This window comes from Sorex araneus, chromosome 5 (genome assembly GCF_027595985.1).
Source record: "Sorex araneus isolate mSorAra2 chromosome 5, mSorAra2.pri, whole genome shotgun sequence".
Classification (NCBI taxonomy): Eukaryota; Metazoa; Chordata; class Mammalia; order Eulipotyphla; family Soricidae; genus Sorex; species Sorex araneus.
The window spans coordinates 66,385,656-66,402,632 of NC_073306.1; the positions used below are offsets into that span (position 1 = coordinate 66,385,656).

General features: G+C 41.5%; 1 protein-coding gene across 2 annotated transcripts in view; it reads left to right on the forward strand.

Annotated features, from left to right (window-relative positions):
• MIGA1 (mitoguardin 1) overlaps positions 1-16,977 on the forward strand; it is a 73,215-nt gene that overhangs the window by 43,347 nt on the left and 12,891 nt on the right. For both annotated transcript variants that reach the window (XM_055139458.1, XM_055139459.1), the window contains exons 8-12: positions 7,040-7,140; positions 12,569-12,687; positions 12,927-12,999; positions 14,099-14,185; positions 15,499-15,597. In XM_055139458.1, the coding sequence (XP_054995433.1) occupies positions 7,040-7,140; positions 12,569-12,687; positions 12,927-12,999; positions 14,099-14,185; positions 15,499-15,597 (479 nt within the window). The remainder of the gene's footprint in view (positions 1-7,039; positions 7,141-12,568; positions 12,688-12,926; positions 13,000-14,098; positions 14,186-15,498; positions 15,598-16,977) is intronic.

Genomic DNA, 16,977 nt, shown 5'->3' on the forward strand with positions numbered 1-16,977 from the left:
AGGGATCACCTCTGGTGGGGATCAGGGTCCATATGGGATGCCAGGGATCTAGCCCGGGTCAGCCATATACAAGGAAAGCACCCTCCCTGCTGCCCTATTGCTCCCACCCCCTTGATAATACATTTTAGAGAGAATATTTTAAATTTTAATTGGATGCATGAAAGCAGTTAGTCTTAAGATATTTCCCTCTTTTTTTTTTTTTTACTTTTAACTGACTTATCTAAAACCCGGATGTACTATTTCCTTCATTGTTATCAAGCTGCCATTCCAGATAGCATAACAATTACTGAAATGAGAGATTTGATCTGTAATTTACAAAGTAGGGTTTAATGAATAAATCTTTCCAGGTCCTTTGGGCCATATTACTTTGTAAGATTTTTAAAAAATAAGTACAACCATGGTAACTGATTAAGATGACATAGAATGGTTGGTTACTGTTGAGTGAAGTAAAACAGTTCATGGGTAATGTTTGAATCATAAAGTGACATCAGAGAAATGTCTGTTTTCCACTCTTTTTTTTTTAAATTCTTTTATTAATTCACCATGTGGAAAGTTACAAAGCGTTCAGGTTAAAGTCTCAGTTATACAATGCTCAAACACCCATCCCTTCACCAGTGCACATATTCCACCACCAAGAATCACGATATACCTCCCCCTTTCCCCCCACTTCCCCAGCCCCCCACCCTGCATGTGTAACTGTTTTCCACTCTTAAAGTAACACAAGGTACAGAAAGCCAAGCATTAATTTAATTGACTTGCCATTTAATACCACTTGAAAAGAGCTTCAGTGTACTGAAAACTCTACTAGATTTCATTTTGCACATTTTAATACTAATGGTGGAAGATAAGATAAAGATGAAAGTCTAAGTGATAATTTTCTTTATTTTTTTAAGTGTGATAATTTTCAATAGTTTTGCAAATAATTTACTAGTATGTATACATTAAAACAATCAGAATAATGGCGCTTAACAAGATTAGTAGAATATTAAAAAGTAAAATAGTTTATTGAATAAGAATGCTGATTCTGGGGCCGGAGCGATAGCACAGCGGGTAGGGCGTTTGCCTTGCACACGGCCGACCTGGGTTCAATCCCCCGGCATCCCATATGGTCCCCCAAGCACTGCCAGGAGTAATTCCTGAGTGCAAAGCCAGGAGTAACCCCTGAGCATCGCTGGGTATGACCCAAAAAGCAAAAAAAAAAAAAAAAAAAAAAAGCTGATTCTGAAGAGAATATGGGTTGAGAGAGGAGAGGGAGGAAGCATGGAAGAAAAGAGGAGGGAGAGAAAGACAACCTTATAACAAAGGAGGAGAAATTGTGCGTCCCAAGCTGAGATTGGGGTAGCTCAAGATCAGATTCACCAAAATAGTGGAACTTTTTTTTTTTTTTCAGGATAATTGAATGTCCCAAATGCCAGTTTACAGCTATAGCACTGTAGCACTGTTGTCCCGTTGTTCATCGATTTGCTCAAGCGGGCACCAGGCACCAGTAATGTCTCCATTGTGAGACTTGTTACTGTTTTTGGCATATCGAATATGCCATGGGTAGCTTTCTGGGCTCTGCTGTGTAGGTGAGATACTCTCGATAGCTTGCCAGGCTCTCTGAGAGGGATGGAGGAATTGAACCTGGGTCAGCTGACGTGCAAGGCGAGCACCCTACCCGCTGTGCTATTATTCCAGCTATCATAAAATATATTTGAGAGCTATATATAAAACAAGTATGTTGATATCTCAAATTTGATACAAAATTAAAAGTTAAATTAAGAAATTAAAAATTGTCTTTCACAAAGAACAAATATATTTGGAAATGGCATAATTTGATCTCAAATTTTGTTTGATTTATTGTCATTGACAAGCAGAAAGATTTATTTATTTTTGTGCAGTGCCGGACAGCAGACCCAGGGCTTCATACATGCAGTGCCTGTGTACTTTAAAACTGAACCACATCTCAGGCCCTAGTAAAGGATTTTAAGCTGTTAAGTTAGATATTTTAAAAGGATTGATGTCTACATCTGAAAATAATTATAATACAAACCTCATAAATAAATAATTGAAAAGTTAAATGTGATCCACCACATGTAAATTGGAAAAAATAATGTTATATTTTTGTCTGGCTATTTTTTGATACTTAATGGGAGTGAACTTTGTGCCAGTTATAGCTTATTTGCTCTTCAGCTTGGCCTAGAGCTTGGAAAATAAATTGGCTGCTAAACTTTTGAGTGGAAATTAGATTAGGGGTTTAGATTTTAAAAAGAAGACGAAGAAAGCTAGAACAGGGAGATAATTCAGACAACTGAGTTTATGCTCTGCAGGCAGGAACCCCGGGTTTGATCCTCGGCACCCACCCTGTGGTCTCCTGAGCTCCATGAGGAGTGACACCCAAACGTAGAGCCAGAGTAGTCCCTAGCACCACCGGGGTGGCCCAAACACCAAATCACACCAGAACAACAAACAAAAAGCTCCGTCTTCTGCAGAGAGTCAAGAATGTGTTTTCTGGTAGTTGGGTGTTTTAAATAGGACTTGGAATATTTCTGGTAAAGATAATAAAATTTAGTTTAGAAAGCAATACATCATAGAAGTTTATTTGAATGAAAGCCAAAGAAAATTTCTGGTTTTTATTAGTTTTTTTTTTTTCTTAATCATTCCCATTGGTGTTTGGGCCAGTTTTGTGGTACATGACCTGGAGTGCTCAGGGGCCATCAGGGCCACCTGGCAGAGCTCAGGGAGCTGTGCTGTGCTACGGGTCTGGACCGTGCACGTGCTAGGCATGTGTTCTATCAGTTGAGCAATCATCTCAACCTAGATTTCTTTTTAAAGAAGGTAAAGTCTGACAAATTTAGATTAAGAATCAAATTAAGAAATCTCTATATTTTATTCTGTGAATCATCCTACTTGTGGTAAATTTCTTAGCACATAAGTTGTTTCCATTGTGTACTCACAGATGTAAGCAAAGACAAATAATCATTTAAAGATTCATAATTTTAACAGATTCCTGATAGCATGTGAAAGTATTGACACCCATATTCCAAGTGCTGTGTGTTGTTGATAGTCTATTTCGGTATAGTCAGACTCATCAGTTGAAAATATAGTAACACATTTTTTATAAACAATGAAAGTTACATTGGACTATCAGGTTTGCAGAGTAAATGTCAAAAATAGGGAAGTTAGGCTCTGGAGAGCAGAGAGCAGGGCATTTCCTGGCACACAGCGCACCCTGGTTCGATCCCTAGCATCTCAGATGGTCCCCCGAGCACCACCAGAAGTGATTCCTGAGTGCAGAACCAGTAATAATCCCTCATTGCTGAGTGTGGCCCCAACCCCCCCTCCCTGCAAAAAAAAAAAAAACCCAAATGAACAAAAGAATTAAATTTTTTGTTTTGCCTTTTTGTTTGTTTTTGTTTTGGGGTGACACCTGGCAATGCTTAGGGCTTACTCCTGGCTCTATGCTCTGAGCCTTGAGGAGCTCAGGGGACCCATATACTCAGAGTGCCAGGAATTGAATCTGGGTCAACTGCATGCAAGGCAAGCACTCTACCCACTGTACTATTTGTCTTTCACTTTTGAGGGATGCCAGGAAGCAAACTCAAGACCTCATACTTGCAAAGCAGGTACTCTCTGCTGTGCCATATCCCAGGTCACCTTTCATTCTTTTTAAGTAGGGCTTAGCAGAGGAAGAACTCATAATGTTGACATAATTAAATTAGTTCATCACAAGTGACTGATCTGACATTTGGGGGTAGGGGAAACAAGCCACACACCCCATGGTGTTCAGGGATATAACCTGGGCCAGTCTGTCTTGCAGGGTGAGCATCTTAGCTGCTATACTATTTCTCAGGCCTCTAGTCAGACAACATTTTGTGTTAATAACTTACTTAATTTGCGTGATGTACTCGTTCTCCCAATTAGGGAAGTAACTCTTCAAACTAAGCTGCTCGTGGGGGCTGGAGCAATAGTACAGCGGGAAGATGCTTGCCTTGCATGTGGCCAATCCTGGTTCCATTCCCTGCATTTCATATGGTATCCCAGAGCACAGCCGGGAGTAATTCCTGAGTGCAGAGCCAGGAGTAACCCTTGAGCGTTGCAGGATATGGCCAAATAAAACTAAACTAAACTAACTTAAACTGCTCTCTCTAGGGCTGGAGCGATAGTATAGTGGGTAGGACGTTTGCCTTGCACGCGGCCGACCCGGGTCCAATTCCCAGTATCCTGTATCCTGAGTACCGCCAGGGGTAGTTCCTGAGTGCGTGAGCCAGGAGTAACCCCTAAGCATCACCGGTTGTGACCCAAAAAGAGAAAAAGAAAAAAGAAAAAATGCTAAACTGCTCTCTTCAAACCATTTTCTTGATACTTCCTGTTTTACCGGGTAGATAATCTGACTTCATTATATACTCAAAGCTGTATTTTTTTTTATTTAGGAGTTTGGGGCCACGCTAGGCTGTATTCAGGGCTTATTTTTGGCTCTTGGTAGTGCTTATGGGACCATGTGTGGTGCTCAGGAGCAAACCCTGGCCGGCTGCATGCCAAGCAAGCACCTTACAGCTATACTATCTCTCCTGGCCATCAGATCTATTTTGTTTGTTTGCTTGTTCTTATTTTGGATGGGGACACACCCAGTGATGGCTCAGGGAATATTTCAGGTTTTGCACTCAGAAATTACTCCTAGCGGTACAGAGGACCATATGGGATGCCGAGAATTGAAGCTGGGTCAGCTGTGTGCAAGGCAAATGCCCTACCTACTGTATTATCACTCAAACCCCCAAAGCTGGTTTAAATCTGAAATTAAGTTTAGTACCTTTTATTTTATTTTTAAAATTATTTATCTATTTTTACAGAGTTGTTCATGAATATTTGTTACATTCAATGATTTGTTACATTCCAACATCAATCTCACCATCATTGTATCTTTCCACCACCATTATTTAAAATTTTCCCAACCACCACTCAAGCCTGTCCCAATAGCAGGCCCTAAATGATTTGTATTATATTGCTTGTTATGAATAATTCTCTAAAAATGATCAAATGTTTCCAAGAAAGTGTGTGAAGATTTTATATCTCACCATGGAAGTCATTAAGCCCTTGTATAAGAGATTACTAACATACTGTTACAGGTTAAGTTTTGGTGTGTTAATATTTTCTTAATTGAGATTGGTTTTCTTCTACTTTATATTTCATCCAATGTAGTGTGCTACTCCTAGTAAGTCAGTGGTGTAGGGCTTGTGATGTTATGCAGCTGTGCACTCCAGGAATTCTAAAATTTTGAATGGGGTGATACAGAAGTTAAATTTTTAAATGAATGGTGATTTGGAGTCCAGAAACATCTCTGCAGCTTGTTGATCTCTTTTGAGGTTTATTTATGAATGTCTGGATCATGGTGAGTTAATGAGCTTATTTGGTGCCAGAGACAGTTTATGAGTATGACTGCCAGGCTCCCGGAAGAATAGGGAGATGCAGGGGAGGTAGCCCATCCCCGACTCCATGAAAGCCTGGAGATTTTGATCACAATACCTGCATACCTGAATTCTTCAACAGATCAATTTCTTGATGAGGTTTGTCCCTGTAGGATAACATCTGTTTATCATTTCTCCAAGCTGCAGGGAGCTGAGGTTTATTGGAGTACACTCATCACAGTGCTCTCGAGGCACTCCCATTCCTCTGTGTTTATCTTTAACCTCTTCTCTGTGCTCTGCTTCCCCAACCAATCACCTTTATCCCCAAGCCAGACTCAGTTGGTTTGTATTTGTAAGTAAAATACTGCTTTTCTCTTTCCTTATGTCCTTTCGCATAGTTTACTTGAGAGCAATGTCCTTTTTGTATAGACACAGGAAGACAGTTAATGTTATGCTCTTATAACTTGGGAGTTAATTTACTCCAAATAACATTCACTCTGGGCATCTGTTTTTTCAACTTAAGCCTTAGTTGCCTTTGGTTCTTAACACCCCAAAAGCAGGGTCCCGGCGAGGGACTGGATAGACCCAGGGCAAGCTGTGAATTACCCTGGCATTGAAATGGACCAGGCTGAGAGCCATAATATTTAACTCTAAGTTAAGAGCATGGTCATGGACAAATTCCGTCATGATCCAAAGAGTAACAACTGGATTAGGACCCTGATAGAATTAGGAAAGACTAATCTGGCCTGAGCAGCACTGTTGTCTGGGATCTAGAATGAGATGTCCCTAGGAGAGCCACCCTACAAGCTTAATGTATCTCTTACTATGTCCATACAAAATGGCTAATATTAAGAAATAGAATTCAAATGAATGTTTGAATGGGTATTGGACTAAGGAAAAGAGAAACACACTCCCAGATGGTATTTGGCCCTTGAGCAGATCTCCTGACTGCAGGAGACCTTTAGAAGAGCTTCCCCGAAAGGAAGGGCCTTTACATATGTTGATTGTGTTACTGGACCTAGGTGTGGTTGCTACCTGGAATGCTTGGGGGTTAGGACTAGACCAAGGCAGTGAGACTAGCATGGGGGACGGGGTAGGTGGGAGTGAGGGGCAGTGTGAGACTGGAATGGGGTGCTTAGTGAGATTGGAACAGGTGTGTGGTTAGAATTGAATAGATAACAGCTGATCACCAACCAGCCTGGTAGCCCTGTTCCTTCCATCATATGTCTGTTAGCTGCGGCAGCACATGGCCACCGAACACACATGGTGGGCGAGAGACCACCACCGCCACCACCACCAGCTCACTTATTTATTTTGTGATTACACAGTCCCGACTGGTGGAGTCTGGGCTTGAGCATGGTGGTGAATTTTGATTGTGGAGGCTTTTGACTGTCGGGGCTCTCTTTGGGCGGGTGGTGGACTCACCTGCTGTTTAGTGTCTTTTAAAAGTAAAAATAACTTCTGGCTTACCGCACTTTCTTCTGCTTCCCAGTGTCTCAAAATCAGTTAAACAGTTAATACACTTAAATTATTATGTTATTTTTATTTTAGATTTAGTGGCCTAAATAAAGACAACATTTGAAAAATTGTGGAATATAATATAGGGCAGTAATAAGGAAAATCATTTTCTAACCTCTTTATTTTTTCCTTCTAAGACAAGGATACAGATATCACCATGAAGGGAAATGTGGATGACTTTGGCCTGCGGGACACCTTGAGCATTGCATCAACTGATTCCTTTGCTTCAGCAGCAGAGGTAGGTCATTCATGTTTCTAATAAAGATTTCTCAGTCTTTTCAGATAGAGGACACTTTTGTCATGGTGCTAATCAGCCTTTTATTTAGCATCTACTGTATAATCGATTCTGGGAGACAAAGATGAATATAACAAACATAGGTTTCTACAGGAATTTAGAATAATTTTTGCTTTGTTTCATTTTACTTTGGGGCCATACTCAGCAGTGCTCAGGGTTTACTCCTGGCTCTGCGCTCAGGGATTATTCCTGGTGGATTTAGGGAACCAAGTGGGGTGACAGGGCTCAAACCCAGGTCAGACATGTACAAGGTGATCTTACTCACTGTACTATGTCTCTGTTCCCATCACTGTGGCACTTCAATAAGAATAAGAAATAAGCCATAAACACATTTCATACAGACAGTCAATTTATATATAGTAAGTTTGTGTTTATTGCATATACATTTACATAAATACATATATATATACATATATATATATATACAGTCAAAAATACATTAGCTTAAATGATTGGGGTCAGGGTGTACTCCCAAACTTGCTTAGGAACTGGAAAATTTTAGGCTCAACTGTATGGGTCACATCCACTAGTACTGGAGGCTGTGCAGTGCTGGGCATCTCACATGGGTTCTCATGCATGCAGGGAATGCACTCCACCCCTTTGAGCTATCTCCCTGGCACTCAGTCATTTTTAATGGCATTGGAACATATGTCATGAAAAGAATGTATGGAAAGCTTATTATAGAAGGTATGGTTGCAATTTTGTAGTAAGAAAAACCACATAAGTATTATATAATTACCTGTAATCACTGTAATCACTGTCATCCGGTTGTTCGTCGATTTACTCGAGCGGGCACCAGTAACATCTCTATTCCTCCCAGCCCTGAGATTTTAGCAGGCTCTCTTTACTCATCTTCCCCAAAGATTGGAGGCTCTTTAAGAGTCAGGGGAATGAGACCTATTGTTACTGTTTTTGGCATGTCGAAAATGCCATGGTAACTTGCCAGGTTCTACCCATGCGGGTGGAATACTCTCAGTAACTACTAGCCAGGCTCTCTGATAAACTAAACAGAAGAGAAAAAATGTCTGAAAAGAAATGTACAACTTACAGAGAACTGTGGGATGAATTTTAGAAGAACATTATAAAAATTATCTGAGTCTCTGAGGAACTGGAAGATGAATTTGGTAACTGATTAGTCAAAAGAAGACATGGATAAGAATTTCTCAGAATTAGGGAGTGCAGGTACCTAGATTCAAGAGGTCCAAAAGATTCCAGGCACAATAGACACGAATAGAGACTAGAGAGATAGCACAGTATTAGGATGCTTGCCTTGCATGCTGCTGACCTGGGTTTGGTCCCTGGCATCCCTTATGGTCCCCTGAGCACTACTAGGAGTAATGACCTGAATGCAGAGCCAGGAGTAACCCCTGAGCATCACCAGGTATGTCCCCCAAACAAAAACAAACAAAATAAGCACAAACAGAAAACTTGTAGACATGTTGTAATTAGAATGCCAAAAGTCAGAGACAAAATTTTGAAAGCAGAAGCAAGAGCATTCCAAGAAGAAAATTACATACAAAAAACTTCCATCAGATTCAAGCACAGCAAATGAGACTCTACAGACTAGAAGAGAATGGTGGAATATAGTTAAAAAGCAAAAAAACCTCTGTGAAATGAACATCTTATCAAGAATATGCTATCTGGCTGGATTATCTTTCAGTTTAAAGTAATGGACAAAACTTCTTGGACAAACAAGAGTTTAAATTAATGTTGCAAAACTCCATGGACAAAACTTCATGGACAAACAAACTTCATAACCTTGAAATCAGTTTTGCAAGAGCATTAAAAAGCTTCTATAAAGACAAGAGAAAAACTCACAAACATGCATAACTTCTAAAACTGATGGCAATAGAAGATGTTGGCACTAGATTTCTTTTTCTCAGTAATCTTACTCAATGTTTATGGCTTTAAATCACTAATCAAGAGATACTGAATGTCAGGATGGATCAGAAAACTGAATCCAGCTATCTGCTGCCATCAAGAGACAGGTCTGAACAATCAGGGTAAAGTCAAAGGCTGGAAAACGATCTTACAGGCATATAGTTCCCTTAAAAAGTCCAGAGAGCCTGTATTTGATTATCAGAAAACATAGACTTCAAATTTTATTTATTTGTTTTATTTTTGGGGACCACACCAAATGCTCAAGGTTTATTTCTGGCTCTACACTCAGGAATTACTCATGGGGGTGCTTGAGGGACCAAATGGGATCCCAGGGACTGAATCCAGGTTGGCCGTATGTGTCCTACCACCTGAATTATTTGTCTAGCCCCAGACTTCAAATATTAAAAAACTATAAGGACAGGGTTGGTCATTTTCTTAATGATTAAAGGATCTCTGCATCCAGAACCCACACTCGTAAATACCTATACACCTAGTTAGGGGCCTTTGAAAACAACTGCTTATAGAGGGTGAAAGGAAAATATTGACAGCAGTACAATACTCATAGTAGACTTTAACACTTCTCTATCACTGATGGATTAACTAGACAAAAACTCAACACGGAAACACTAGCCTTGGAGGGAGAAATGAAAGAGATGAGCCTAGCAAACATAGTTTAGGGCCCTCCATCTCCCAGAAGTACACAGTGTCCTCCCGTGCACATGGGACATTCTTCAAGATAGAACACATGCTGAGTCACAAAGCATGGGTCCAAAACCCAGCAAGGTAAAAACTATATCAAATATCCTCAGACCACTGTGCTTTAAAATGCTAAGTAATCAATGCAGCTGTTAGAAAGGATGAAGTCATGAACTTTGCATATAAGTGGATCAACATGGAAAGTATCATGGTAAGTGAAATGAGTCAGAAAGAGAGGGACAGACATAGAAAGATTGCACTCACCTGTGAAATATAGAACAACAGAGTACGAGACTAATACCCAAGAATGGTAGTATATAATACCAGGAGATTGGCTCCATAGCTTGGAAGCTGGCCTCACATGCTGGGGGAAAGTCATCCCAGATAGAGAAGGGAACACCAAGTAAAATGTGATTGGAGATCCTGCACGGGAAGGGAGATGCATGCTGAAAGTAGACTAAAGACTGAACAGGATGACCACTCAATACCCCTATTTCAAACCACAACACCCAAAAGGAAAGAGAGATATCAAATTGGAATGCCCCGCCACAGAGGATGGTGGGGTGGGGTGATGGGACTGGGAGGGGGGGAGGGATACTGGGTTCATTGGTGGTGGAGAATGGACACTGGTGGAGGGATGGGCTCTTAAACATTGCATGAGGGAAAAACAAAAACAAAAATGTGTGAATCTGTAACTGTACCCTCACTGTGACTCACTAATTAAAAAATAAATTTAAAAAAAAAAAAGAAAAAGAAAATCAAGTTCTAAAATTAAAAAAAAAAAAAGCAAAGTAATCAGAAACAGGAAGGAGAAAAAAACTCAAAACAGAGCCGGAGTGATAGCACAGTGGGTAGGATGATTGCCTTGCACGTGGCCAACACGGGTTCGATTCCCAGCATCCCATATGATCTCCCTAGTACCACCAGGAGTAATTCCTGACTGTAGAGCCAGGAGTAACCCCTGAGCACCTCTGGGTATGACCCCAAAACAAAAAAAAATATTTTTTAATTAAAGTGAGAAAAACATTATCAGACACTCCTCAAAATACTAGGAATAGATCTACTATATGTATATGATCCAGCAATTCCATTTTTTGGAATATACCCCAGGGACCCAAAACACAATGCAGGAAGTATTTTTGCACCCATGTTCCTTGCAGCATTATTCACAAGAAACAAAATCTGGAAACAACCCAAGTGCCCAAGATTAGATGAGTGAGTAAACTATGGTACACACAGTGGAATACTAGGTGACTGTAAGAAAAGATGGAAGTCAGGCAGTTTGCTGGCATCCCTGGTTCCCCTTTCTTCCCCCCCCCCCCAGCCCCACTGGGCATCACCAGGAACATTGCTGGGTGTGGCCCCAAAACAAAGCTAAAGAAATAGAAATACTGATATGCATATCAGTAATCAGTAACAGTTTTGTAAGCCACAGTGTCTAAAAGGGTAAAAAAAGTTGCCTTCTATAGAGGCAGGCTATCGTAGGGGTGGGAGGGAAATGGGTCACTGGTGAAGGGAGTGGACACTGGTGGAGTGATTGGTTTTGGAACATGGTATGCCTGAAACTCTGAAGCACTGTGAAACACTGTTGTCCCCGTTGTTGATCGATTTGCTCGAGTAGGCACCAGTAATGTGTCCATTGTGAGACTTGTTGTTACTGTTTTTGGCATATCGAGTATGCCACGGGTAGCTTGCCAGGCTCTGCTGTGCGGGCAGGATACTCCGTGCTTGCCGGGCCCTCCGAGAGGGACAAAGAAATCAAACCCGGGTCGGCCTCCTGCAAAGCAAACGCCCTACCCTCTGTGCTATCGCTCCAGTCCAGCCTGCAACTCAGTCATGAGTAACTTTGTAAATCACAGTGCTTCAATAGAAATACATTTTTAAAAGATTCTTAGAATTTGTCAAGTTGAAATTACTTCAGTGTTTTTGTGGTAAGTTTTATTTTGTTCTCAGTTGTTAATTATAATACTTTGGATTTTAAGCATTTTTTGAATGGTAAAATTCTGGTTTTCCCCCAAGACTTTATCTTCAGATTTTTTTTGTTTTTTGTGAGCTGCATTTCTTTGCACCCCATGGATTTTTTTTTTCTTTTTGGGTCACACCCAGCGATGCTCAGGGGTTACTCCTGGCTCTGCACTCAGGAATTACTCCTGGCGGTGCTTGGGGGACCATATGGGATGCCGGGGATCGAATCTGGGTCGGCCGCATGCAAGGCAAACGCCCTACCCGCTGTGCTATCGCTCCGGCCCCTGCACCCCATGGATTTAAATAGTTGGGATGAAAGTGAACTTTAGTTGGTTTAGGGTATTTTTTTTTGCCACACCTGAGTGCTGCTCACGGGACCATATGTGATGCCAGGCTTTGCCCAATGCCACTGTCATGGCCTCAGCTGCGTGTACATACCTTCAGCACCATCACCTTAGCCCCAAACTTACTTTTATTGTTGTTTTGTTTTTGGAGGAAAGTGCCCTTTCTGCTGTATTATGTCTCCAGCAGGTCCCCAACCCCACTCCCCCCAACTAGTGTTAATTTGTTTTACTACCTGTAAGATTTTAGTGAATGACTTTTCCAGTTTCATACAATGTATCATAATGTAACATATTTGGGTGTTAGCAAAAATCCTGTTTTCTATCATATATCGTTCCCTCCACAGTGACCTATTTCCCTCCCACTCTGCAGCCTGCCTCTATGGTAGGCAACTTTTTTTTTTTCCTTATGGTCTGTTTTTTTTTCTTTCTCCCTCCTCGCCCCCCCCACCAGCCTTATGGTCTGTTTTAAATCCGTGTATTCTCAGCTTGCAGAACACAGAGAAGTGCGGCATCCCTACAGTCTGGAGTCTCTCTGCCACTGCCCTTTTTATGAAGAAGCCATGCATTTAGTTGAAGAAGGAAAAATTTACTCAAGGGTGCTGAGGTATCACTGCAGTTTTGCTTTTTTATGACAAATATTAATGTACTCTTGCCATGTTTGTGCAGCATTATTGCATATTTATGAGACGGGGAGGTTCAAAATCTCTTTAATCTGTTTGTCAATGTTGAGTTGACATGTGTTACATATTAAGGTCCTGAAGTTCAGCCTTCCATGCATCCTTATGTGTCATGGGCTTTGTGGTGAGTGCAGCGTAGTAACCTTCTCCCTTGTTTATGGCCTAGGACTGAGATGTTGGAATGTCTGGGAGACAGTGATTTTCTTGCCAAACTTCACTGCATTCGACAGGCCTTTCAGGTAATATCTTAATATTAAGTGGCTTCACCAAGCTACTCATTTCTACCCTCGTCCTGTTGAGTTCGGCTGCATACCAATAGGACAGCTCTCTTCTCTTCCTTATCCATTTTCCTCCTAATGACAAATAGAAAGCCTGCTAAGTTTTTGTTTTTGTTTTTGTTTTTAGTGTCTCTTGTGTCCCTTCATTGTCACTATCTTACCTATGGCTTCCCAGGAGTCCACATTTTGTTGGAACTAAATACTTTCTTTCTTTTCCTTTTTTTAATGAAGCAGAATAGTTGGGTGTTTTAATTTTGTTTCTTTTTTTGTTTTGTTTTATTTTGGTTTGGTTTGGTTTTTGTGCCACACCCAGCGATGCTGGGGGTTACTCCTGGCTCTGTATTCAGCAATTACTCCTGTCGGTTTTCGAGGGATCATTTGAGATGCTGGGGATTGAACCTGGTTCGTGCAAGACAAGTGTCCATCCAACTGTACTATCTCTTCAGCCCAGTAGCAAGGTAGTGTTTATTGAACTAAAAGATGTGAGGGAAGGGAAAGAGCAGAAACACGTGCTTCTCCAGAGTGGAAGAAGCCAGCAAAGAGACATAGGGATGAGCAAGCAAGATACATGTCCAGGGAAGAACATGGGCTTGAAAAACAAGTGAGGGATAGGATATTTGATGTTGTGGATATGTGCAGATGTCTGTTTAAAATGAAGACATGCTTTCTTATTATCAGTCAGCATGTATTCTAACTTTTTTTTCCCTTCAAATCAATTGTAAAGTCATGTGTTTTCTAAAATAAAATGAGGTCATCTAGGAACAGAATTACCTCTGTCTTCTTTTGGGATTCTATGACTTTTTATTGGATTTCTAATATTAAGTTGAACAGAATTTCAATTCAGGTTTATCTCTTTCTGTTATAGGTTTTAAGAGCTCTCATTGTTTTTCATAAATTAGGGCTTTGTAGCCTGCCTGCTTGAACTAGTGCGGCATAGACTCATTCAGGTTGTTTATGTATACATGTGTGTTCTAAGATCCAGAGCCTAATCAGATTATTTACAGGGCTTCTCTCTTTTTTTTTTTTTTTTTTTTTTGTTTGGGTATGGATTTTTTTTCAGGTAATTCTTTCAGAAACAGCTAACAGGATATTCCTTGCTGAGAGTGGAAGGAAAATTTTATCAGCATTAATTGTGAAAGCACGAAAGGTAAAGTTGTTTTGCTGGCATGGCATGTTTTGGTTGTTGTTGTTTCAGGTGAACTAAATTAAGATTTAAATTAATTGAATTTTTAATTCAAGAAAATGGTTTTCTATGATGCTGGAGAGAGTACCCAGGTTAAATTCTTGCCTTGCTTGTCATCACCCTGATTTGATCTCCGGTACTGCATGGGGTGTCGTGAGCACTCCCAGGTGTCACCCCAGAGCACAGCAAGGTGTAGCCCAAAAGCAAAAAAAAAATTATGCATTGTTAATAAGTTACTGATAAGTTATTGGGCTGGAGCATTAGCACAGCAGGTAGGGCATTTGCCTTGCACACGGCTGACACGGGTTCGATTCCTCCATCCTTCTCGGAGAGCCCAGCAAGCTACTGAGAGTTTCCCACCTGCATGGCAGAGCCAGGCAAGCTACCTGTGGCGTATTCAATGTGCCAAAAACAGTAACAAGTTTCACAATAGAGATGTTACTGGTGCCCACTTGAGCAAATCCATGAACAACAGGATGACAGTGCTACAGTGCTGCTTTTATTATTATGGTGGGAGAGAGTAAGAGGTGTATGACCAGGCCCTTATACATGCAAGTAACATGCCATTACCTCATCCACATCCCTGGCTCCTAATTAGCCTGCCTGCATGCCTGCCTCCTTCCTTCCCTCCTTCCCTCCCTTTCTTCCTTCCTCCCATTCATCCTTCCTCCCTTCCTCCCTCCCTCCCTTCCTTCCTTCCTTCCTTCCTCCCTCCCTCCCTCTTTTCCTCCCTCCCTCCCTCCCTCCCTCCCTCCCTCCCTTCCTTCCTTCCTTCCTTCCTTCCTTCCTTCCTTCCTTCCTTCCTTCCTTCCTTCCTTCCTTCCTTCCTTCCTTCCTTAATCCTTCCTCTCTTCCTCCCTCCCTCCCTCTCTCCCCTTCCTTCCTGTTTCACTGCTGTTGCTGTTACCATGATCAACAATTGCACGATCTGGTTGTAATGCACATTCTCTGATTGTAGTGCACGATGGAGGGTCACACACTCCTTTGTGGTGCTTGCACACATATTGGGAATCACCATCTTTGTGATGCTCATATACATTTCGGTCGCAGAACTCACGCTTGGTTGTGGTGTGCAGCTGGGGCACACACTTTACTTGCAGTGCCTCAGGATTGCCTTAGTGAGTGGGGAAACACAAAATAGTAACCCAGATGAATGCAGCATACCTCAACCATACATTTGCATGCAGTTACTTAATAGAATGATGATCTAAAGACTCTCCGGAAGAGTCTTTAGCTTTGTTTTAGCGTATAGGATTAAAATTTGTTTTCTTCCACAGAATCCAAAGAAATTTGAAGATGTTTTTGATGAGATGATCTATTTTTTGGAGCAGACTGATCATTGGGATAATACTGAAATGGAACTTGCTGCTAGAGGAGTAAGTTTATTTTTCAAAAAATTAACTCCCCCCCTATTGTTCTTTTGGTTTGGTTTTGAGGCCACACTCAGTGATGCTCAGGGCTGACTCCTTGATCTGAACTCAGGAATTACTCTTGGTGTGCTTGGGGGACCTTATGGGATGCCAGGGACCAAACCCGGGTTGGCCACATGCAAGGCAAGTGTCCTACCATCTGTACTATTGCTCCAGCCCCCATGTTTCCCTTTTTATTTACATGTAATGTTCACGTCATTTCAGGCCACAATTTCCTGATTCTTGTTACAAGACAGTGAAGCCAGTTGTGTGTTATGACAGAGCCATAAACAATAGCAATGACCACACTTATACATTGGGGCAATAGTTACAAATAATTGTCTTTTGAATTTCTTCCTTTATCTTCTTCTTTCCCTTCATCTTTCCTTCTTTATTTCCATGTGAAAATTAGTGAACGGGCTTTGGCGAGGTGGTCATGGTGGCCTGTGCAAGGGCATTTCCAGGTGGGACCATGGGTAGCTCAGTAAAGCCAGGGATTACTTAAGTTACATACACAGGATCAAATAAATTAAATATATTGAAAATAATCAGAGAGGGAGGTATTAAAAAAAAAACTAGGGTTAGAATTATTGCCGTCATTGTAAATTCACAGTTTATAGTAAATACACAGATATGGAAAAATAGATGAAAAATAGATATCTGCATATGACAGGGCTGGAGCAATAGCACAGCGGGTAGGGCATTTGTCTTGCACACGACTGACCAGGGTTTAATTCCCAGCATCCCATATGGGTCCTCTGAGCACCGCCAGGAGTAATTCCTGAGTGCATGAGCCAAGAGTAACCCCTGTGCATCAGCGAGTGTGACCTAAAAAGCAAAAAAAAATAAAAAATGCTTTGCATTTGGGGCTTAGAGATGGTACAGAGGTTGGGTGCATGCCTAGCACGTGCCCAATTTGGATTTCATTCCTGAGAACACATGGTCCTCCAAGCATTGCGGGGTGTAGCCCTGGAGGTCCCAGCTCTGCAGCCGTGCCCTGAGTAATCACCAGCACCACAGGGCCCGAGCAGCAATCTCACCTGGGGGGCCATGACATGAGCAACTGGTGTGGTTGGCTGAGAAGTGCTGATGGGGCCCACAGAACTCCTGAGCACTGCTTGAGAGCCCTGTCAGACATTTGCATATATGTAACATGCATGTTCTTCCTAGCTCTGTTGCAGCAGCGCCTTTAGAGGAATGGCTTCTGGCATTCAGATCTTGGCTTCTAAGAAAAAAGAGCTAGAACTCCTTGGGAAAAAATGGCTGATGTGAGCACTAACCTAGAGAATAGGTGATGTGTCTACAATAGTTTATTGGGGCTGGAGTGATAGTACAGCGGGTAGGGCG